The sequence below is a fragment of the Bos grunniens genome, chromosome 12 (assembly GCF_055505025.1).
Source record: "Bos grunniens cultivar Pamir isolate PY7600 chromosome 12, Bosgru_T2T1.0, whole genome shotgun sequence".
NCBI classification, from domain to species: domain Eukaryota; kingdom Metazoa; phylum Chordata; class Mammalia; order Artiodactyla; family Bovidae; genus Bos; species Bos grunniens.
Window position 1 is genome coordinate 30,111,051 of NC_141176.1, and position 23,223 is coordinate 30,134,273.

General features: G+C 45.3%; 1 protein-coding gene across 1 annotated transcript in view; it reads right to left on the reverse strand.

Annotated features, from left to right (window-relative positions):
- LOC147361586 (cilia- and flagella-associated protein 337-like) overlaps window positions 1–23,223 on the reverse strand; it is a 122,657-nt gene that overhangs the window by 53,943 nt on the left and 45,491 nt on the right. The window contains 2 exon segments of the mRNA XM_086330782.1: window positions 1,234–1,351; window positions 15,481–15,527. Coding sequence (XP_086186908.1) covers window positions 1,234–1,351; window positions 15,481–15,527 — 165 coding nt within the window.

The window sequence follows — 23,223 nt, forward strand, 5'->3', positions numbered from 1 at the left end:
ATTAAAACATTTTCATCGCTTCAAAAAGAAATGCCAGGACTTCCCTGATGGGAAGTGGCTAACAATCTGCCTGCCAATGCAGGGTACCTGGGTTCGACCCCTGCTGGGCAACTAAGCCTGTGTACCACAACTACTGAAGCCCGCACCCTCGAGCCCGTGCTCTGCAATGAGAAGCCACCGCAATGAGAAGCCCATGCACCACAATGGAGAGTAGCCCCGTCTGCAGCAACTAGAGGAAGCCTGTGGGCAGCAATGAAGACCCAGGCAAAAAAATTTTTTAAAAAAAGAAAAAGAAACACCCTTAACATTAACAGTCACTCCCTATTTTCCCACTATTTCCTCATCCCTGTTCTTCTGGAGAATCCCACGGACAGAGGAGTCTGGTGGGCGATAGTCTGTGGGGTCGCAAAGAGCTGGACAAGACTGGAGCAACTTAGCAGCAGCAGGCAACCACTAATCTGCTTTTTTGTCCCCATGGATTTTCCTTTTCTGGACATTCCATATAAATGCAATCACATAATTTGGGATCTTTTGTGACTTGATGTAATGTTTGAGTGTCATTCACATTACAGCTTGTATCACGACTTCATTCCTCTTATTGTCAAATAATATTTCCTTGTACAGACATATCAGATTTTGTTTATCTGTTCATCAGTTGATGGACATTTGGATTGTTTCTACTTTTTGACTACTGTGAATAATGCTGCCATGAACGTTCATTCGGGAACAAGTTTTTATGTGGACACATTCTTCATTTTTCTTGGTTAGACTGGGCTGTCTTAACATACAGGACAAAGTCTTGCTTTTTTACACACTAGGGAAATACTAAGTTCTCAGAGCCAGTAGAAATCTCAGGGAACAACTCTCAAGTCTGTAGTCACATTGTGGGTCCTCAGACACGAGTCATCTGAGTGAGTCTCACTCCTACAAGATGGAGGAGAACAATCTACTGTCTTCAGACCCATTGGGTATCTCGGGTGGAAACTCCCAGAACAAACACGCAAGCAAGTTCAGATTAATGATTTTCACTTACTTCTAGAAACCATTCTTTGGGCCATTCTGGGTATATCATGTGACATTTATTTTTGTGTTTAGCTAAGTTAATAAAGTTACCTCAGGACCAGTGATGACTTGTTAAAGAATACACACACTATTATCTGATTGCTTGTGTGACACCCCTGCAGAAAGACGTAGTGTGGCACATTGCAAGTTACTTTTGCTTCTTCTTTTTACCTGAGTAACCGAGTCCCCGTGCGCTTGCCAGAGGATATAGCTTACGTTTGGAGAGTTCACAGCATTATTAAGGTTAATGTTTGGCACGTTCTCAACTTCAGGCAGCTTCTTCCAAGTTCTAAGGAGAAAACAAAAAATCTCAAAAGAATAGGAATGAATGTTCCCCCTCATTCTTCTATTATGATTTCAAGCAAACGGACCACCCTAGAGCCTCAGCTTCTTCGTATGCAGAATGGGAATCATGAGCATACTCCACACAAAGTTTACACTGTTGAACAAAGTGTGTATAAATAAATTTTAGATCCTTAAAAATATAAAAAGAATGAATATCCCTCCCATGTCCTGCTGACTCCATCCAGGAGCTTTTTCACACTCTAGCCTTGTGATCAGGAATGACCCTCCTCTCCCTTGCTCATAAATTCTTCTCATTCACTGCGACCTCAATAACTCCTCCATGGGAACCTCTCTCTATGCCAGACCGTTTGATTGCTCCATTTTCTGGACTCCAGGAGAGTTGAGCATGGAACTGATGCTTGATGTGTGCTGCTCTTATTTTCTCATCCGTGTATGTACAACCCAAAGGCCAGGATGCTTCCTTTGGAGCCCCACGAGGCTCAGTAGAGAGCAGGGACTCAATTGGGTACCTCTGTGTGTTCTAGTCAGGATTTGAACAGCCTTTAAGAAGAAGATACTGAGGTCAAGGTCCATCTCCAAAAGAAGTGGGCCTTGATCATCTTCCTATCATATATGGGAAGAACTTAGCAGTGGTAGCAGTGGTCTCATATGTTACAAGAGCTCTGTGATCATTGATTAATTCACACGAATGCTCTGAGGGACACACCATCCTTCCCACAGCCAAAGCAGGAACAAAGCAGCTGGTATAACAGGAATGATTAACTGTGGAGGACCCGTGGTTGTCTCCCTAACAGACACTCTCTCCCCTTTTTTCTGCCAACAGAACCACGGAAGAGGGCTTCCTTGGTGGCTCAGTGGTAAAGAATCCACCTGCCAAAGCAGGAGACATGGTTCAATCCCTAGTCTGGGAAGATCCATATGCCGTGGAGTAGCTAAGCCCATGAGCCACAACTCCTGAGCCCATGTGCAGCAACTAATGAAGCCCAAGTACCCTAGATATCATGCTCCACAAGAGAAACCACCACACTGAGAAGCTCATGCACTGCAGCTAAAGAGTAGATGCAACGAGAGAAAGCCTGCACAGCAATGAGGACCCAGCACAGCCAAGAAAAAAAAAAAAAAAAGCCAAGACAGAGCTCTTGATTTCAGGGATGTCCTGAGACTCAGTTCTGGCCAATGAGATCAGGTGAAATCAACTGAGGCGCTCTGGGAAGATATTTTCCTCCTTCATAAAATGTGAAAATAATGTGAAATAGTCTCTTTTTCTTTCTCACTTTTCCCTCTCCCCTGGATGGTATTGTTCTTTCTGATTTTAAACACAGTTGAGATGTGAGATATTTGGAGCTATGGCAGCCATTCTGAGACCATGAGGCCATGGGCTGAAGGACAAAAAGCCAGCGTATTAAAGATGGTGAAGTGACATGATGGAGATTGGAGGTGAGTGATGACACCATTGATAAGCTAAACCAGTACAGCAATCATCTATATCCTGATATTTCTTTAATGAAAGAAAGAGAATTCCTTTATCATGTTAGTTGTTTTTTATGTTTCTGTAATAGCAAGCATTTATCAGCTTCTTAGTATGTGTTAAGCAGTGTTCTAAGCACTTTATATATATCAACTCATTTACTCCTTAACTTTATGAGATAGGCACTATTACTATTCCCTTTTTAAGGCTCTATTATTATTCTTTCAGAAGGAGGAAACTGAGGCACAGAAAGGTATTAAATAATTTGCCAAAGTTAGTAAGTGGCAGCAACAGGATTCAAGCCTAGGCAGCCTGATTGCAGCTTGAAGCATATTTAGTAGATAACTCTACACAACAGTCTACAATTGATGTTCTCACAGTTTAACAAGCCCCAGAATTGTGGAACTATTTAGAGCTCAGAGGTGTTATTCAGATGACCTTGAAAATATTAAAGTAGATGGAACCTGGAATGGTGACCTATGTATCACTGAAAACTGTAGGCAAGATGTTTTAATACATACTGCTAGCAATTACAGAAGTGCATTGGCTTTCCCAAAGCAGTCCCAAAACTGTTTTTTTCATCTAGTGTTTTATTATTATTATAGGTTATGTCATAGTAAAGTTCTCTCTGCACTTTTTAATTGCTAGTATGACAGTGCATTTTTTCATTTAAATTGCTCATTACTTTTGAATATTTTCCAAGTATTAAACTTGAAAATCTCAGTATACTCAAAAGCTATATCTTGGACTTCCCTGGTGGTCCCGTGGTAAAGAAATCCACCTACCAGTGCAGGGGACACCGGTCCGATCCCTGGTCTGGGAAGACTGCACGTGCCAAGGGACAACTAAGACCTGTGCCATGACTACTGAGCTGGTGCTGAAGAGCCTGCGAGTCGAAGCCTGCACACTCTAGAACCTGTGCTCTGCAGCAAGAGAATCCACTGCAATGGGAAGCCTGTGTACTGCAACAGAGTAGCCCCCCTCTCCACTGCTGGAGAAAACCTACGGGGAGCAACGAAGACCCAGTGCAGCCAAAAATAAAAATTTAAAAAGCTACTTTTTGGGAATTTTTTACAAATTAGCAGTCCTATCAAAGCAACAGGAGACCCTCTAAATTGGTGATCGCTGAGCACTCCCTCTCAGTTTGGTTATCATGCTTGCTGGACTGCCTCACGCTGTAGAGTGCTCAGGGGCAGTCTACATGAACATTCACTTCCTCTCCAAATGAACTTCTGTCAGGGTTCATTCTGAACTTCTTCATGTCTTGGACACACCTTTTCATCTGTCTTTGCCTGATGAAGCTCTTTATTTCTGAGTTTTCTCAAACTTTCCATCCAAGCCCCCTGATCCCCTACACTCTTAAGCCAAGAGTCAGAGAACTATAGACCGAGTAGATTTCAGTCCCCACACTTCAGAACTCCCAAGACCCATTGCCCATCTGTGTTTGCGTTCAGATTACAGGCACTTCAGAAACAAATCCTGAGTACTCGATAATCTCCATTTTGCCCATGGTACTGTCTTTCTAAGATTTCTGTTACAGTTCAGATTCACTTGGCTTCTATAACAAACTCTGATCTCACTGGTTAATGGAACTTCTCTCTTTAAAAAGCAGCTTTCGAGAAGCAGTTAACAAAGTCTGCTATTGTTACTTGAAGAAGTGCCTGCTCTCCAACAGTAAAGTGAATAATAAGTCTCCTCAGCCTGAATGTTTCTTTGTGGTACCTTGAGAATCTTGCAACTAGCTTTTACTGTCAATTAATCTTCTCTTAAATTTCCCTCAGATAAGAACTTTTCTGACCCACTTCCATTAACCGCTCCATAATACCATTCATCATCAATGTTACCTTTCTCTGGATACATTTATTTCTGGGGAGGAATTTTCATGACAGAAAATAGGTCAGAAGAGAAAAATCGGCCAAATTCACAGACTTAGATTAAGGAGATGGTCATGGTACTCAGTAATCAAAGGTAACTGACTTAAAACATGCATTCACACCTCAAGAGATAAAACTTTAGGAAAAATCTTTAAATGCTTAGGAATTACTGCTTAGAAACATGAATTCAGTCTCCTGTGGGTAAATTAACTGATGAGGACAAAGTTTTTAAAACAAGGACTTGATTGTGATTTATTTTTCATTTTGTTAATAGTTTCAGAATTACCCACTAATATTTTCTTAATTTAGACAAAAATCACGTATTTTTTAAAAATCTCCACCAAGCATAAAGCAGATAGATATCCTGGGATACTTATGACACAAGCTGTTCCTTTTTGAAGGCATCTACAGGGGGAGATTTAGATAGTCTTTGCTTTATCAGTTTTTCATCTACTCTGAAATTGGTTTAGTTAGATCAGAGTAACAGTTCTGTGTGGTGCTGCCTTTATGGTTTTGAGTACATTTGTGTCATCGGTCAATTGTTCACCTTGAACTTCATCTTTCAGCTTGTCAAAAAATAATCTAACACTTATCCAAGCACCAGCATGAATTGCCAAAGAAGCCTGGAGGAGGCTGTCATTGCAACTGGAGCCTCAAGACTCTTGCCCCCAATCCAGGTCCCCTGAGAAGTGATGAAGTGTGGCACCTCTCCACACTCCACAAGGGCACAGTATCCTGGCTCCATGGCTGTGGAAGGCTTATGACATGTGGGACTCTAATTCCTAGCAGTACTCGTGTGTGTGTGTGGCTGGGGCGGGGGGGTGGGGCTCTCTATCCATTATAGGGCAAAGCTCCAACAAATTCCTTCCCTTTCATCCAAATGCAACTGAGGGATACTATGAACTGTCCTGCTGTGACTTTTTAGAAGGCATAATTCCTGGAATCATTACCAGTACTTTTTCTTTTCCATGCCTCTCCCAAAAGTGTCTTTGCATTACATCTTTGAGCAAATGAATAAATACCTCTACTCAAAGCAAAGTGCTAGGTAAATGTCAAGTGAATGCCACCCTGGGGAAGGTTTAGTGACTCAGGACCCTGTTCTCACTGTACCAGGTTCAATGATCTTTTCTAAGACTTGGATAAATTCAGAGAAATACTGTTAAATTTATTGATGACACAAAGCTGAGAGAGAGAGAATGCCAATCTACTGGGTGGTATTATCAGTATTTAAAATTATTTTAACCAAATAGAATTAGGAGGCAAAAAAAAAATCAATAAAATGAAATTTAGCAAGAATGAAAGCCTTGGGTTTAGATTTAAACCTCAATTTGTAAAGAAAGGATGAGGAGTGTCTTCCCTGATGTTCCAGTGGCTAAGACACCACGTTTCCAATGGAGGGAGCCCAGTTTAATCCCTGGTCAGGGAACTAGACCCCACAGGCTGCAACTAAGAGTCTGTATGCCACAACTAAGACCAGGTACAGCCAAGTAAATAATAAATGTTAAAAAAAAAAAAGAGAGAGAGAAAGGATGAGGAATACATGGCTTGAAAGTGGAAGATAAGATGCCAGTGAGTAGAGTGTTGGTGGGCTGTGTGATGCCTTTCTCCAGAAGAGAGGCCAGGATGACCTGATATCTTGAAGTGAAGTCAGATAAAGGATGGCTGAGAAAAATAGAACAGTTTACCCGAGAGAAGGGAAAATCTAGTCATTTTCAAATATTTGAAAATGTGGATTTTGGGGGGAAGTTATGTTTTTATGTTTTGCTTATTTTTCTTTTCCTTTTTTTAAAAAAATTACTTTTATTTAAGTTGTATACTCAGTGATAAAGAATCCGCCTGCAATGCAGGAGATGCAGTAAGGGCCAAGGGTTTGATCTCTGGGTTGGAAAGATCCCCTGGAGAAGGAAACGGCAACCTACTCCAGTATCCTTGCCTGGGAAATCCCATGGACAAGAGGAGCCTGGGGGGCTACAGTCCATGGGGTTGCAAAAGAGTCGGACGTGACTTAGCAACTCAACAACAAACTTATATGCAGTTCTTTGAAGAATCAAATAGTTCTGCAAGTTTAAGAAGCCTGACCACTTTCTTCATTTCCATCCCTGAAAACCTCCACATTTCTTTCTTTTAGGTGACTATGTGGTATCTATTCCCTGTCTCTAAATAGCATGCTTGCTGTGCTTCTTCTTGGTTTTTCAGTTTGGGATATTATCTTATGACTCTGGACTTTCATTTGCTTAGACTTCTGAGCACTTAGCATTCGTATTTACCAACCATCTTAATCTTTTCTCAAGATACTTGGCTCCATCAGATTGTCATTCCATTGGTTTCATCTTCTGAGGGGCCCTGGCCACCCTTATGCCTGGGACACAGTTGCAATCTCAGGTCTGGATGGGGAGGAAATGTAATTTTTCTTAAATTCTTCAAGGTTCTTGGCTGGGACCTCCCCTCTAATAGAAGACAGAATAGCAGGAGAAAACCAAACAAGTAAAAGAACATGTATATATGGGAGATAGTCAGGAAAACTGAATAACTCCCCCAAATGGCCTAAGCCATCGCCTTAAACACCATCTTCAGCTAAAGGTAAAGAAGATGTGTGTGAGGGAGCCTGTTATGGGAGATTATCAGGCAAAACACAGTAAGCAATGGTAAGGTCATTAGATTTAAGTCATCATCTTCTCCACTCACACGACTTTCTAGAGATTTGGTCATCCTCCCCTTCAGTACAGAGAGGTTGTTGTTGTCTGGTCACTAAGTCATGTCTGACTCTTGCAACCCCATGGACTGCAGCATGCCAGGAAGACACCCCTACACATGGAGATTCCCCTTATAAATGTAAAATGCTCTTACAAAAAGGTAACTTCTACTTGGCTTTCAGAGCTCCTCCTGTGCCTGCTGTTTCTTAAAAATAATCAGCCTGAAATAATCCTTATGGCAAAAAGGCATATTTGGGGTGATGTACTCTGCTGCCCTTCAGGTCCTTCCTCCCCCATCATCCTGAGGATGCTATTTGCTATTCTGCTTCATTGCATCTCCTGTTTTCCTATCCCACGTCTTCTTTTCAGTTTTCCCCTTCACTTTACAGAGAAAATCCTTCATTGGTTTCCTGAGAAGGATACCTATATGGGAAGTACTTTTTGAAACTTTACATCTTTGCAGATGACTTTATTCTACCCTCAAATTTCAGTAATAGTTTACCAGGATATAGAATGCCACACTGGAGACAATTTTCCTTCCATTTCTGAAGGAACTGCTGCTTTGCTTTCTAGCTTCCAGATCTGCTGTGGTGAAGTTCAAATCCATTACTGAGTCCTGATCCTCTGCATGGTGAGCTGACTTGTCTCCTCTGGACACTTCTAAAATCTTCTCTTTGCTCTCAATGTTTTGGAAAATGTTCTTAAACTATTGGATTATTTTCTTCCCTCTCTTTCCTCTTTTTGTGTGCATAGTATTTGAATATTGTACTTCCCAGACTGGTTGTATGGTTTTTGTTAATCTTTTCTCTTTATTTCACTTTTTTCTGTTTTTTTATTGTTGTTGTTGTTGTTCTGCTTCCTGGGAAAATATTATCTTCCAACCATTTTATTAAGTATTTAAAATCACAATTTTAATTTCTAAGAATTCTTTTTTCCCCTCTGGATTTTCCTCTGTACTGGCATCTTCTTATTTAATGGATTCCATCTTGTCTCTCCAAAGATAATAATGGCATTTTATTGTTGTTTCATACCTAGAAGGGAAAAGTACGGTTGTCAGCGATCTAGGAGGCAGTGCTGCTAATTCTTGGGCCTGGGGGGTGAGGATGTGGGTTCTGTCTTATGAAATGAACTGGCTGTCAGTTTTTCCCACAGTTGATCTCAAGTATTTAGTGTTTTGGGGCTTCCTAAGTCACTTACCATTTGTTTTATCTGCTTTCCAACTTGCAAATTTTATTGCTGCTGTTTCCTCTCATTCACCCCATCCTTGTGGGACTGTGCCTTCAGGACAAAAAAAAATCTCTTTTCCATGGTTGAGACCAGTGTTATTTAGCAGGGAATTAAAGTAGGTGCATGAATTCAGCCTACTCTGCTTCCTGGAAGTGTGGAAGGCCTATTTGGAGTCACCTAAGGGACTGCTTTCTAATATCTGGAAATAATCCACAGCTTTAGGGGCTGTCTTGTGAGGCAGGGGCTCCCCTTTCCTGGAAGTTGTTGTCAAAAAGTGGGAAGTTTTGTTGTTCAGTCGTGTATGACTCTTTGCAACCCCGTGGACTGTAGCCCGCCAGGCTCCTGAGTCCATGGGGTTCTCCAGGCAAGAATACTGGAGTGGGTAGCCATTCCCTTCTCTAGGGGATCTTCCTGACCCAGGGATGGAACCCAGGTCTCCTGCATTGCAGGCAGGTTCTTTACCACTGAGCCACCAGGCCAGTTTGGAAGTCTGCCTCTCTGGGATGTGGCAGAGAGGCTTCTGCTTCTCTGGGTGGTCACAAGTCAGATAAGGTGCCTCCCTGGGACCTTCCCACTCATTTAAAACTCTGATTACATTGTGCTTAATCTAGTAATGTTCATATCCAGATATCTCTGAGAAAACGTGCTTTCGTTATTGTTTCATTTTCCAGTGTAGCCCACTGTGTATTTTGTGGAGGGAGAGTTTTGGTGAAGAGGTGACACCTGGGGGAAAGTTTGTCTTCTAGTTCTGTCATCAAAAGATTATAGGTGATGAGAAGTCAGTGTCTAGTCACTGTCAACTGCTTCCTGGGCCTCCCTAAAACAGCAGGTGGTGGGGAAGAAATCCACTTCTGCTCTGACACATACAGTCAGCATTTTCCAGCGTTTCTCAAGATAAAAATGGAGACCCTAAAGCCCAACCCAAACTAGACAGGGCCAACACCAGAAAACAACAGGCGCTGAGAGGTACTTAGGTATGTGGAAAGACCCTCATGTTCTAAAAGGATTCTCCTCCGTATTTGCTAACAGAAGTCAATCATTTTCAGCTGAATGATGTATCTGACAGTGGCTGGCAGGGAAAGATGAGTTAAAGATAAGGAACTTAAAAGTTACAGCATGAGCTACTGCTAATTGAATAGCATAACAAGAAAGTAAAGCATGTCCGAAATTATATTGGTCAATGGGCAAATTAGGTGCAATTTATAAAAACTGTTCTTATATGCAACTTTCCAGCCATCATTCATCATCAGTCATCATGTGTAGCTGATGTGCAAACACGCTCTCAAGTTCAGCCACATCCTCCATGGAGAAGTTAGCGAGTTAATGTCTTACAGTCAGTTTTCAAGTTTTATTGCTTAACTGATTCTAAACAAAACCCAAGAATTCAAGATCTGATGAAAGAGCCAGCATCCATCCACCCATCCATCTGTTAGATAGTTAGGATAGGAAAAAAGAGTCCAAAATGGCGGTGGTTAAAAGACAAAGAAGGGAAAAGCCTGCGAAAATAGAACAAAGGAAGGTCCAAGGACCTCAGGTAAAACAAACAGCACTCCTGGCTGGTCCAATTTACACAGGGCAGGCCCCAGGGGAGGAGGAAAAAACATGAAAAGAGGAACCAAAATTGGGCCAGGGCCTCTCTTCTCTTTCCGTCTTTTGAGTGGGCATCCCCTCACGCCTCGAGGATGGATTTTCCTTTACTTCCTAAATAAAGCTGAGCTATAACATGGTGCTGTAACACTGGTCTGTCCAAGGGCTGTAACGCTGGTCCGTCTGTTGCTTCCAATTTTTGTTGTGACGAGACAGAACCGAGGAAATTACACACTCCCCCAACACATCCATTCAACCATCCATCCACGTCTACTAGGGACTCAAAAATAAGAGTTCTATTCTCAGTCCTGTAGAAGTTCCCAGTCTGGTGAGAGAGACAGAGTGGGGACAGAACATTCTGACTCAGGGCTATAATCCCAATCATTGAAGTACACATAGACTGCTTTGGGGATGTGTGGTTCCAAGAAGAGAGAAAAGCTCCCCTGAGGAGAAGATGCTCAGTGAAGGCCCAGAAGGGCACTGTCTTCAAGCAGGGAAAACTACCTACACGGGTGCCTGGTTCCACGAAAGATGAGTTGCTTGCCAGAAGCCCATCTGCCACCAGAACATGGCAGGGCTTGGGGGCTGAAAGTGCCAGGAAGAGACAAATCTGGAAAAAGAAGTGAGGTCCCCATCCTGAAGTGCTCACAGATGAGAGTTTTGATTTTATCTGAAATTGAGGGGAGTCACTGAAGGATTCTGAGAAAGACAGAGACAACATGGCCTCTCACAAGCTCTGCTGCTGCCCCTGGTCTGACATCATCATCACCAGAGTGACTGTTCAGTATGGAAGTCAGAGCATGTCACCCACTGCTCAAAACCCTGCAGCAGACCCACCTGCTCCAAGCCCCATGTGACCAACCTCCCCTCACTCTTTGAGCTCATGCCTGCCGCTCAGCCTGCACCCACTCTGCTTCCAGTACCCTGGCCCATGCTCCTCCTTAAGGTTTCCAGGTCATTCCCCCACGGGGCACTTCTCTGGCTATTGCGTCTGCAGTGAGTGCTCTCCCTTCAGATATGCATGGGGCTCATCCCCTCCCCTCCCCTGTTAGTAAATACCAACCTCTCTATAAGGCCTATCCTGGCCACACTGCTTAAAACCACACACACACACTCGGTACTCTCAACCCTCTGTACGCTGCTTCTTTTTTCCTCTTCTCCACAGCATTTATTACTTTCCAAGGTATCATATAAAATGTTATGTTTATTGTCTTTCTCCTCCTGTTAAACTATGGGCAGATGTCTTTGTTTTGTATACCTAGCACCTTGAACGAATACAGAATGAATAGAAATTAGATTTTTTTCTTTTTTTACAAAACCGCCCTATGAAAATATGGAGGTTGATGTACAGGGGTGTGATATTAGGGCTGGGGAAGCCAGTTAAGGGTTTGCTGTGATGACAATGACAATTTGAATGGGGCAGTGACCGTGGGGAGAGAAGAAAGCAGGGTCCCTGTTAGAGTTATTAAGGGAACAGAGTTGTCAGGACTTGGTGACCAATTATTTGGATGTGGGAGCTCGGTGGTACCAACATTGGATCAGGAGGAAGGGGAAGACATGCTAATTTTTGGTGGATGACAAAGACACAGTGAGTTTACCTTCAGCTCTCTGTGGAACCAGTCTTTTTATATTGCCCAGTACATATTGATTTTATAACTTGTTTCTTTCCGATGTATTTGCAACCCCATGGACTATAGACTTCCAGGCTCCTCTGACCATGGGATTCCCCAGGCAAGAATACTGGAGTGGGTTGCCAATTCCTTCTCTAGGGGACCTTACTGATCCAGGGATGGAACCTGTGTCTCCTACATTGGCAGGCGAAATTTTTACCATCTGGGAAACCCCATCTATATACAGCCTCTATGAAAATACATTCAATTTACCTAAAATTTTTACCAAAAGCAAAATAATTGATTACAATAATTTATGACTTATCCTATAGTCATTGACCATCCTTAGGATCTTATTTGAGGTTTTAAAAAAAGTCTAATCTGAGGTACATCTAAGTTTCTTTCCCATTTTCCACTGTCCATTTTCACATTGACAACCAGAGACAAGGTCTCTATAGCACCATACCTCAGACATCTCCTGACTTTTCTCTAAATGATGATGCCCTTAACTAGTTTACTTTAGACCTGCAATCCAGTCCTTAGGGAAACCACTCGACTGTTTCTAAATGGCTCTGGCTTCTTTCCTGTTCCCCAAAGCAGTAACCTCCTCTCACGATAAGCTGCACCCACTTGCTGGAAACTCAGCAACTTTGTTCTTCCCTTTCCCCGCAGCCCCCAGATGGCCACCAGCTGGCCTGAGCTATTTCTTGCATCCTAATCCCTTTATCCGTCCTCTTGGTTTTCTTTTTGATCTCCTTGTCTCTCCCCTCCTCCTGCTAGCAGCCACCACAATCTACTCCTCTGTGGAAGCGCCTATTTTTCTAAGAGAATTTGAGGATTTTTTTTAGAGCATCACCTCTTTTTTCTTCTGCTTTTGTATTGTGAGGAGGCCAGCTAAAGGGCTGTGTGGGAGGAAAGCTGTCTCTGGGAGCAGGACGAAGTCTCCCGTGAGAAAGAGGTCAGGACAGACTGTCTCCTGAACGAGGCCCCTGGGGGACAAAGGGACCAGAAGGTCCCAGAAGTCACACCTGGGCCCCGGGGCAGTGCTGGCCACTCTTGAAGGGCACAGCGGGAAGTGTCTCCTCTCTGGCTTTCTCATGGGCACCATTTGACCTCATTTCAGGGGATTTCTGTCCCCTTCCCCAGCACCAGAGAGGGTCACACCATATTCTCAGTTGTTAAACAACTTTTAAAGGACTGTTATTGATTTTTTAAGATGACAACTGGAAGATAGCTGAGGTGTCTGTGTCTTTGTGCTTGTTGGGCCTGTGAGCTTCCGTGTTCACGGGTCTGGGGGAGTGTTTCTGTGAGGTGAGCCTGAGAGTGTGTCTGTGAAGATGGAGTGGTAGTGCAGGGAGAGGGGTGGACACGCTTGTGTGTCTGAGCTGTGCCTGTGTGTGTGTGTGTGTGTGTGTGTGTGTGTGTGTGTGGACAAGGCTGTGTGTGCCTGTGCCTCGGTTCTGGATGTGTGGCTGTCCATGAGCAGGGGGTCTGGGCAGGGTGCCAGGTGTGGTCTGGCCTGTGAGCGGTATTAGAGGTGATTGTGCCGGGCCTGTCGAGTGTAGAGGGCAGGGGGCTTTCTAGGGAACTCCTGAGTGTCTACTTGGGAGATTGTGGGATGAAATTAGAGACTGTGTGGGAAATCTGTGGGAGACCTGTGGAGGGCTGTTGACATGGGTTTTGGGGTATATTTTGAAGTGTTTGTGGAATATGTGCGGGTGTCTACAAAGTCTCTGTGGGGTGACAGCGGGAAACGTGTGGCGAAATGTGAGTGTGACTACTGATATCTACAGACCACCTATGGGGTGAACGTGAAGGTGTCTCTGAAGGGTTGGGGGAGCTGTGGGAATGTGTCAGGGGTCCTCTAGAATGTCTGTCTGTGGGACAGTGTTGGTGGAGGGCCTGCTGGTGACTGGGGTTGTCTGCAGACCTCTGCGTGCCTGCTCTGCCTCTGGATTCACCACACCTGAGAGTGTGACGGCCTCTAAACGTTCCGCCAGGACTATTCTCACCTCCAAGCTTCTCTGCCCCCAGTGTCACGGTGACAGGCTGAACGGAGGTACTTTCTCAAGGTCCTCAGCCACCAACAGTGACAGCACAGTTGATCTAGAATGATGTCTTCCTCGAGGGATTAAGGGTGTGGTGTGGCCTCCCCGCTGAGAGGGACCTGGGGTGAGGCCTCCCCACTGAGAGGGACCTGGGGTGTCGCCTCCCCACTGAGAGGGACCTGGGGTGAGGCCTCCCCGCTGAGAGGGACCTGGGGTGTGGCCTCCCCACTGAGAGGGACCTGGGGTGAGGCCTCCCCGCTGAGAGGGACCTGGGGTGAGGCCTCCCCGCTGAGAGGGACCTGGGGTGTGGCCTCCCCACTGAGAGGGACCTGGGGTGAGGCCTCCCCACTGAGAGGGACCTGGGGTGAGGCCTCCCCACTGAGAGGGACCTGGGGTGAGGCCTCCCCACTGACAGGGACCTGGGGTGTCGCCTCCCCACTGAGAGGGACCTGGGGTGAGGCCTCCCCGCTGAGAAGGACCTGGGGTGAGGCCTCCCCAGTGAGAGGGACCTGGGGTGTCGCCTCCCCACTGAGAGGGACCTGGGGTGAGGCCTCCCCGCTGAGAAGGACCTGGGGTGAGGCCTCCCCACTGAGAGGGACCTGGGGTGTCGCCTCCCCACTGAGAGGGACCTGGGGTGAGGCCTCCCCACTGAGAGGGACCTGGGGTGTGGCCTCCCCGCTGAGAAGGACCTGGGGTGTCGCCTCCCCACTGAGAGGGACCTGGGGTGAGGCTTCCCCACTGAGAGGGACCTGGGGTGTGGCCTCCCCACTGAGAAGGACCTGGGGTGTCGCCTCCCCACTGAGAGGGACCTGGGATGAGGCCTCCCCACTGAGAGGGACCTGGGGTGAGGCCTCCCCACTGAGAGGGACCTGGGGTGTCGCCTCCCCACTGAGAGGGACCTGGGGTGTGACCTCCCCCTTGTGAGGAACCTAAGGTGTGACCTCAGTCAGATCAGCCTGGTGATTAACTTTCCTTCCTCTCCTTCTGGATATACCTGAATGACCTCATTCAAACCTCAGAACCCCTTCTGAGAGGACGGTGCAGGCAGTACCATCTGGCTTATGGAGGAAGACACTGAGGCAGCCGTGGGGTCTGGCAATGGCCAAGCCAGGGGAAAGAGCTTGGGATGGTGTGTCTCACCACCCCACTTTCCTCTCTTGAAGCCAGATCTTGAGCTCCTGCCAGGTGGCAGGCGCCATCCTCTCTGAAGATTTTCTGTTTCGTTGAAATGTCCATCCTGACTTTTTTCCATGACCAGTTTTTGGTTTCACTGCTCTGTCCTCTGAACCCAGCAGAATGATCTGATGTATCCTCAGGAAACATTTCTTAATGAATGAATAAATGTCCCCGCTTCGGAGGTCCATAGTGGTATCCATGAGAGGGGAACGTCAGAGAAGAGTAGACAAATGAGTACAGTAGGGGGTGGAAAAGAGAAAATTAGAAAGAAGAAAAAGCGAAGCCAAACCCTAAGCTATCTTAAGAGCATTTTTCTGGGTTTATTCTCTTACCCCATGGCAACAGTTACATAAAGAGATTATGTCCTTGCTTTAAAAAAACGTGTTATTCCCCTTCATTTAGAAATTAGACTTAAACGTCAATATTTACCTTAATAGTTCACCGACAGAAGCCAAAAACAGAATGCTCACACATCCCTGCAACACAGTTTAAAAAAGAGAAGAAAAATAAATTCCCTTCAGAAGTAAAAAGCCAACACATTCCATTTATTTCCCACACGCTAAAAGCTTGTGGTTCTCTCAGCAGAAACAAGTGATCTTTTTCCACTTAAGAGGGAGTGGATAGTGTTCAGGCATCTCTGTTTCTCCCCACACAGATGGGCTTTCATATCCAGCAAGTGGAGCTGTGTAACCTTTAGTGAGGCATGAGCTTGGACAAGACTCCCCTGTCCCAGTGCTCAGGCTGGGGTCACAGGGAGCTCCCTCCCTCGTGCGCCTGACAGTGTGCTTGGAAGACCTTGGTCACCGTGGGACGCGTGTCGTAGTGACCTGCACTGGGAGCAGCATCTGACACGGAGGAAAACACTGGAACAGCACCCAGGCACGCAGAACAGCAGAACTTGCTGTCCTTCATGCGAAATCGACACTGCTATTCTGTTGATAGCGTCCCAGTGTTCCATGACTAAATATCTCCTTGAACAAGCACCAGGCACTGCTCTGGCTAGGTGGCTCAGTGGTAAAGAACCCACCTGCCAATGTAGGAGACTCAGGAGACTCGGGTTTGATTCCTGGGTCGGGAAGATACACTGGAGTAGGAAATGGCAACCCACTCCAGTATTCTTATCTGGAGAATCCCATGGATAGAGGATCCTGGTGGGCTACAGTCCACGGGGTAGCAAAGATTCAGACATGACTGAGCACACACACACACACACACACACACACACACACACACTTCTCTACCTAGCTGCTTTGCATGCCTTATCCATTAAATATTCAACATGATCCTCTAGGGTAGGCGATTTTATTACTGCCATTTTACAGATGAGTAGACTGAGGCAGGAAGAGCTTGAATGGTATGCCCAGGGTAAGAGAAGTCCTGAGAGGCATTATTACATTTCATGTGGTCTCTGAGCTCAGGTAGATCAGTGTCTGATCAGGCTGTGGTCTTAAATCACAGTCTGTGAAGTTCACGGTAGGTAACGTCATTTTCTTGCTCAGACTGGATACAAAAAGAATCCCAGTATGCTGTTTTTTCTTTTTTTCTTAGCCTTAGTATGACATACACCAAAAATTCTGTGTCACGTGTCTTCTGTAAGATTTTTCTAGCACATAATCTATTAATGAGAATTACATTACTGTTATTGGGTTCTGTCACTTTCCCCTGCAGTTATAGTATGATTTAGAAACTCACTTTATTTCAGGAAATCATGGTATCCTCTTGCCCTCTCTCCACATCTCTCCTCCTAGTTCGTGTGTCACTGTCTTCCTTCACGTTCCCTCCTCAGAGTCCTGCAATCTGGCTTGCCTCCCTGTTCCTCTACTGACATTTTTCTCACTACAGGCTCCCTTTCTAATACATTGAATGGAACTGTCTTGGTCTCTCACCTTCCCTGAGCTCCCTGGATGCTTGGCTACTAAAGAGCTCTTTCCTCCTGGACACCCCTCCTCCCCTGTTTGCTGCTGGTTACTAGGCCCTCTCAGCTCCTTGTGTCCCTAAGGTTGGGATCTTAGCCGTCTGCTTTTCTTCCAAAGTGCTATCCCATGCCCTCCATCACTCTCTCATGCTTCAGGAGCATCACAGCCGAGCTGTCTTCCTAAGCCAGTGACGTGCACGTCTGCCTCTCTACCCCAAACCCTGAGCAGGGATCACAGTTTCCCACACGACCCTGAATGTGCAGGATGTCACGCTCTCCGCGTGTATAAACCACACCGACGGCTGGAACACAGCTGCCCTTTGCCCCTTTTCTGTCAGGCTGTGTGGTCCCTGGAGCCTATGAGTCTCTTGGTGCCCTGAGGACCTATGCTGGGAACTGGATAAAGTGAGAAGGACTGAGGACGCCCAACACAGAAATCGTGCTCCACAAAAATGGTTTTCTTGCTATTTCCATCCCTCTCTCTCCCTCCTGGTGTCTACCTAGGCATCAGGTCTGTCTCGTGGGGAAGAGAGCACCAGCATTATCCCACCCTATCCACCCTGGGGCCACCTCCATTTAACCCTTGTCTGTTGGGCCAGAACAGAGCTTGGGCTCTGTCTCCCCAGTCCTGACTTATCCAGTTAACCACTGATTTCCTGGCACCAGGCGAGTGTTTCTAACCCATGACTGTCTCTCTGCCACTGTCCTGCTAAGATTACCATGAAGGGTCCCTGCTACCAGTTAGACTAGGTAAAAACTCTTTCACTTAATTTCAAGATCCTCCATCAGTGTGGCCCCTCGTTCAGTCCACATTTCCACCCGACACCCCAAAATGGGAGCTCTTCCCTCTGGACCACCAGCAGTCCCACCTCTTACTCTGCCCTCATCTCTATGATTTGCTCACATCAGATCCCTCTCTCTACCCAGAGTTATATTTCCTTCAGGATCTAGCTAATCTATTAAGATTGCCTCACTCCCCCCGATCCAAAATGCTCTTTATTCCCTCTGAATTTCTCTAGTATACATAGTCAAGAACATATATCCTTTAACTACCATAAGGAAAGTTTGTTGAATTTTTACACTGTGCAAAATTGATTCAATCTCTCCTAAAAATAACCCCAAGAGATAAATGCCCACATAGTTTTTCACATGAGAAAACTGAAGTTCAGAAGGTGAATTTGCCTAATACTGTATCCGGGATTCGAACCCACGAAGTCTGATCCCAAAGCCCACATACCTCTCAACTGTCCTGTGCTAAATACTCTGTATTTGTTTCATCTCCCAAAGGATTCAATGGAAAAGATCATTTATTGTACAATTTTTTTCTTTTCCAGTGAGCCTAGCTCAGGGTGGAGCAGGTATTTATTAAATAAACACTCACTTCTTTTGTCTTGCGGCTTCTAGACTTAAAGATACTGTGACCCCAATGGAGTTAAACAGCTGAAGAAAGCAGTGGTCACACCAGGATTATTTGCTTGATAAATAGCAGATGACAATAAAGACCAGGCTACAGTGACCAGTGACATACGGACAATAAACCGCTTAGCTTTGGCGGTCCCCTTTTTTATTTTTCCTTTGGAAAAAAGAAAACCAAGGTATTAAAAAAAAAAAACAAAACCAAACCTGAGCACTCAGTGCTCATTGCTAGTCTGAAATCATTTTGCTTCCAACTCTTATTCAAAACATCTCAGGGGCTTTGTTGACATTATCTGCTAATGATTGTAATCCCTCTTTCCAAAAGGAGAGGCGGCAGGCTGACAAACAACACCCTTCTGTCCACAGAGATCTGAGGTCTGAGGCCACCTCCCGACTTGCTCCTGGGCCAGCTGCCTGCACCGGGCCTCCGGATGCATTTCTAAAGGGTAACATTTACAGTGTTGGATAGCTGGGCCTTGTGGAGCTTAATGGGATTCTTAATAAAGGTGGCTTTCATTAAGACGGGGAGCACAGGCAAGGTGCCCTTGCTTTTGAGGAAAGGATGGCCCAGCACAAGAAGTAATGCTCCTCCTGGGCTTGGAAATCTTGCAGGTCAAGTGCCTTGTCATACATTAACAGGCTCTTTAAGTTCCCAGGCAGATTGAGAGGAACGTCTAGACAAATGAAGGCAGAGGAATCATGCGATCTGTGTTAGGAGCAGAAACACTGAGACACAGCAGCTGCATTTAAACAGAGCAATTTGCTAAATGAGTGGTCGGCTACATTCCAGATGGCCAATGTGACACAGGGCTTAGAGGAAGCCTTTATTCAATCCTGCATCTGTCTAGACTGAGACATGAAAGGCCAGGTTACACTTACTGCAGCAACAGCAGCTTTGAAACTCATACATAAAACCTGCTTGGTATCACCAATGAGGCAGCTTGGCCAGAGGCCAGCTGGAGAAGATGCGGTAGCAGGGCGTGTGTGCAGCCCCGAGGAAAGCCGGCTTCTTGGCTGAACGACAGCCAGCCAGAGGTGGGGGCTCTCACTGTGCACTTCCGCCGGCTGCACCACCTCACCCACCTCCCACATGCAGGGAGGCAGGGGATCGTCATAGGAGGAAGCACCAGGATACGGTCAGAGAGCAGAAATATTGGATGAGTTCCACACGTCTTCTTTTTCATTGTTGTTCAGTCGCCAAGTTATATGTGACTCTTTGTGACCCCATGGACCATAGCACGCCAGGCCTCTCTGTCCCTTACAATCTTCTGGAGTTTGCCCAAGTTCATGTCCATTGAGTCAGTGATGCCATCCAACAATCTTGTCCTGTGTTGTCCCCTTTTCCTCCTGCCCTCAATCTTTCCCAGCATCAGGGTCTTTACCAATGAGTTGACTCTTCCTATCAGGGGGCCAAAGTACTTCATAATCATTTCCCATGTGTTTGACTTTGGATTTTCTAATTAGGTTGTCAAATTTCCAATGTGGATGAAAGAACATTCTTAGCTTTCACCTACGACCCCACTCTGTGTTCCCATCTCCCTGCCTCTAGCACCTAATTCAGTCCTGGCTCAAGCACCTCTTTAGAGATGATATATCAAAGATATTGGCTGAGTAGGCTGGGGGGCAGACCAGATGACCACCTTGTTCTGGGACCTCTGGGTCCACAAGATATGTTGACTGACTGATTTAAACTAGGTCAGCCAAAATCAAATGGAACCACTTGGTGGGCATCTTGCCCAGCTTTAATAAAAGAGGCAGCCACAGAGCTTCATTGGACTGATATGAGGACCTACAGGAATCAGCTCTACTGACCTATTTCTCTCTGGTAAGTTCTACCCCAAGCCTATTTAATTTTTATTGTTGGATTGAAAGTTTCCATGGGTTGAGGCTTTCACTATGTTCTTCAGCAGCCATTGAAGTTTCACGGTTGGAACGTACTGACCAGTCAGTAAACAAGCCTGCTTCCTCTCACCACCTCCTTCTGGGTCCCAGAACCCTCTGGGCTTCCATGCTGGACAGCTGTTTTTTTCTGACTAAGGAGGAAATGTTTAACCTGACGAATCACCAGCAGCCCTTCCTGTGACAGTCTCAGGAAAACTACAGTCTGCTTAGGAAGAACTCCAAAGCACTTCACTTACTGTGGATTCTGATCTACACAGACATGGAAAAATTTGAGTTCTGTTCTGTGTCTGCACACCAAAGCTTCCTTACTAGCGCTTTTCTCTCTTAGAGATTTCCTATCATCAGGACTATGTCTACCCTAGAGTCAGTCCAAAATAAATGAGCTAAATGAATAGGGCTGTCCTAGGGGGGAATTTATCACTATCCCCATACTAATCTCACCCACATACCACTTCTTAGGTAACCATTTGAGGTAACCGCCCAGTTTCCTCATTTGTACCAATAAGCACAGAAAACGATTCAAGAGACTATTATTTTCAGTTCTCCCAAGGGTGGCACATGACTAGCATTGCTTTAGATGCACAGGTAAGAAGCTAATCTGTGTCTAGAAGAGATGGCTTTGGATATAACTGGCCTAGACTTTGTTAATGGAGGTCTTTGTGGCAAGAGTCCAGGTTATGGAAAGGGAGCTATTCTAGTATCTATAATATTCTAGCAGTAGATATGCCAAAACTTCAGAGAAATAATTTCACTGAACTTCAAGATAGTCGCCAATCTGTTCAAGTCCTTACAATACTCAAATAGCTCAGAAAGGGTATAAAAGTAGATCATTCACCTCCTTAAGAAACAGGTTTCTTCAGACTCACAGACATAGAGAACAGTTGTGTGGTTGCCAAGTGGGAGGTGGGTAGGGAAGGATTGGAAGTTTGGGATTAGCAGATGTAAATTAGTATATATAGGATGGATAAACAACACAGTCCTACTGTATAGCACAGGGAACTATATTCAATACCTGTGATAAACCATAATGGAAAGGAATATAAAAATAAGAATGCCCATATGTGTATAACTGTACAGCAGAGATAGGCACAGCAGAGTACATCAACTATACTTCAATTAAAAAAATTAAAAAACCATGCTTCTTAGTATGCTGAACACAACACTGACGAGTATATCTAAATGATCGTTAGATATCCTCTAAAGATGATCCTAGATGAGAGGTAGCAAAGAAAGAAGCCCAAGAATAGTCAGTCACTCATCAAGACAGCCTTTGTGGTATGACAGTGATAAACCAGGTTTCCCTTGTCTTTATCTCAGTAGCTTCCTTTATGCTGACTGTGTCCCTGATTCCAAGGATACTTGCCCATCAAGAAGTAGGCAAGATGTGAAGACCTTGAAAGCCGACAAAGGGTGCTTAGGGGACCTTACGTGATACAACAGCAAGAGTTAGTGCATCTGCTTCATATATAAACTAATTTCTCTCTTGGGCACAACTCATAATTTTGTGAGATGGCAAGGTGAGCTCCTTAATGATATCTTCACTGTAAGCTTTTTATCAGCCTAAAGAAAATTCGTTTTTTTTAAAAAATGAACATCCAGCAAAGGCTCAATACTGTTTAAAAATGTCCAGACTTTTAAACATTCAAATATAGTTCCACAAAGAGCCATCCATGATTGACACTTTATCTTATTAAAGTGCTGTTAATTAAGAACCATAACCACGAGCTAAAAGGATTAAAGCAGCATACTCTGCAATCTATTCCTGAAACAAAATGCAACTCTGATTTGCTTGGAACCTAAATCAAAGGAACAGTCTATGGGGTCATTCACTTCCGGTCCACTAGGGGGCAGTGAATGATCGGGTTTCCCCCAGGCAGCTTTAATGACGGTTGCTATATATACACCTGAAGTGTGGCAGGCCTTTTACACAAAGTGAGCAGTGCCGCAGTGATGACAGGTGCAAGGAGCAGCCCGTTATTGCTACCAGCACAGTCTGTCAGGAGGATGAAGTGAAATGGATCATTTGCATTTTTACCAATGAACTTGCATTATAATGAACAGGCAGTGTTGCCTGGATGGGGCCCTGGCTTTGCCTCCCTGGCTTCTGTTGGACTGCTGCCAGTCACCAGGCTGGACCGCACCCAGGACTGCAGCGCGATGAACAGATAGAGCCGGGGAGCTGAATTTAACAATTGCCTGGGGCTGGTGACCACAGGGGCACGGATAAGCATGGTGGGGTGAGTGTGGGGTGGGTCGCTCTCCCATCCCATCCCTGGACCAGTGTCCACTGCGGGGAATTCCAGGCCTGGGAAGCTGCAGCAGTGCGTATTCAGGGATCCAGACCATGCGTGCTGCAGTCTGTGTGAATGGCGCCCCCTGGAGTTGGGCAGTGAGACTCTGTAGAATCACCCACCTGCCCTCTCTTGGCTGCTCAGTTTTTTAAAAACAATCTGCCTTCAAAGGCTCTAGGGAAAATAGAAAGGCCACATATAGGCAGAGTTTGAAATTGAAACTAGCTGGATTTCAGAGTTGGCCAGGGTCCCTCTCCCTTATTCCTCAGTCCCACCCCAGATCCAAGTATCTGGCACCCTCCTGATGGTCGTCTTTGTCCTGTTCCAACATGCTCTTCAAAAAGATTCTAGGACATCACACCATCCACCTAGGTTATGTTTACATCACTTGGTCTCCTCTCCCACCCGAATTTACATTTAAACCTTATTTCTAATTGCGAAGCAAAATCCAGAGAAAGGCTTCCTCCCTCCTGGACCCTTCTCCTTAGCCCTGATTAACAGGAGCCTCCCCTGCCTAATGGGAGTTAAACCAGACGTGTGTTTCTTGCTGTGCTCCGACTTTAAAGCTTTCCGAGTGATTCCTTCCTCCTCAGCCCTGTTTCTTCACACATTTACCTGGAACATCCCTTTCGTTTTACTTGAAAGCCA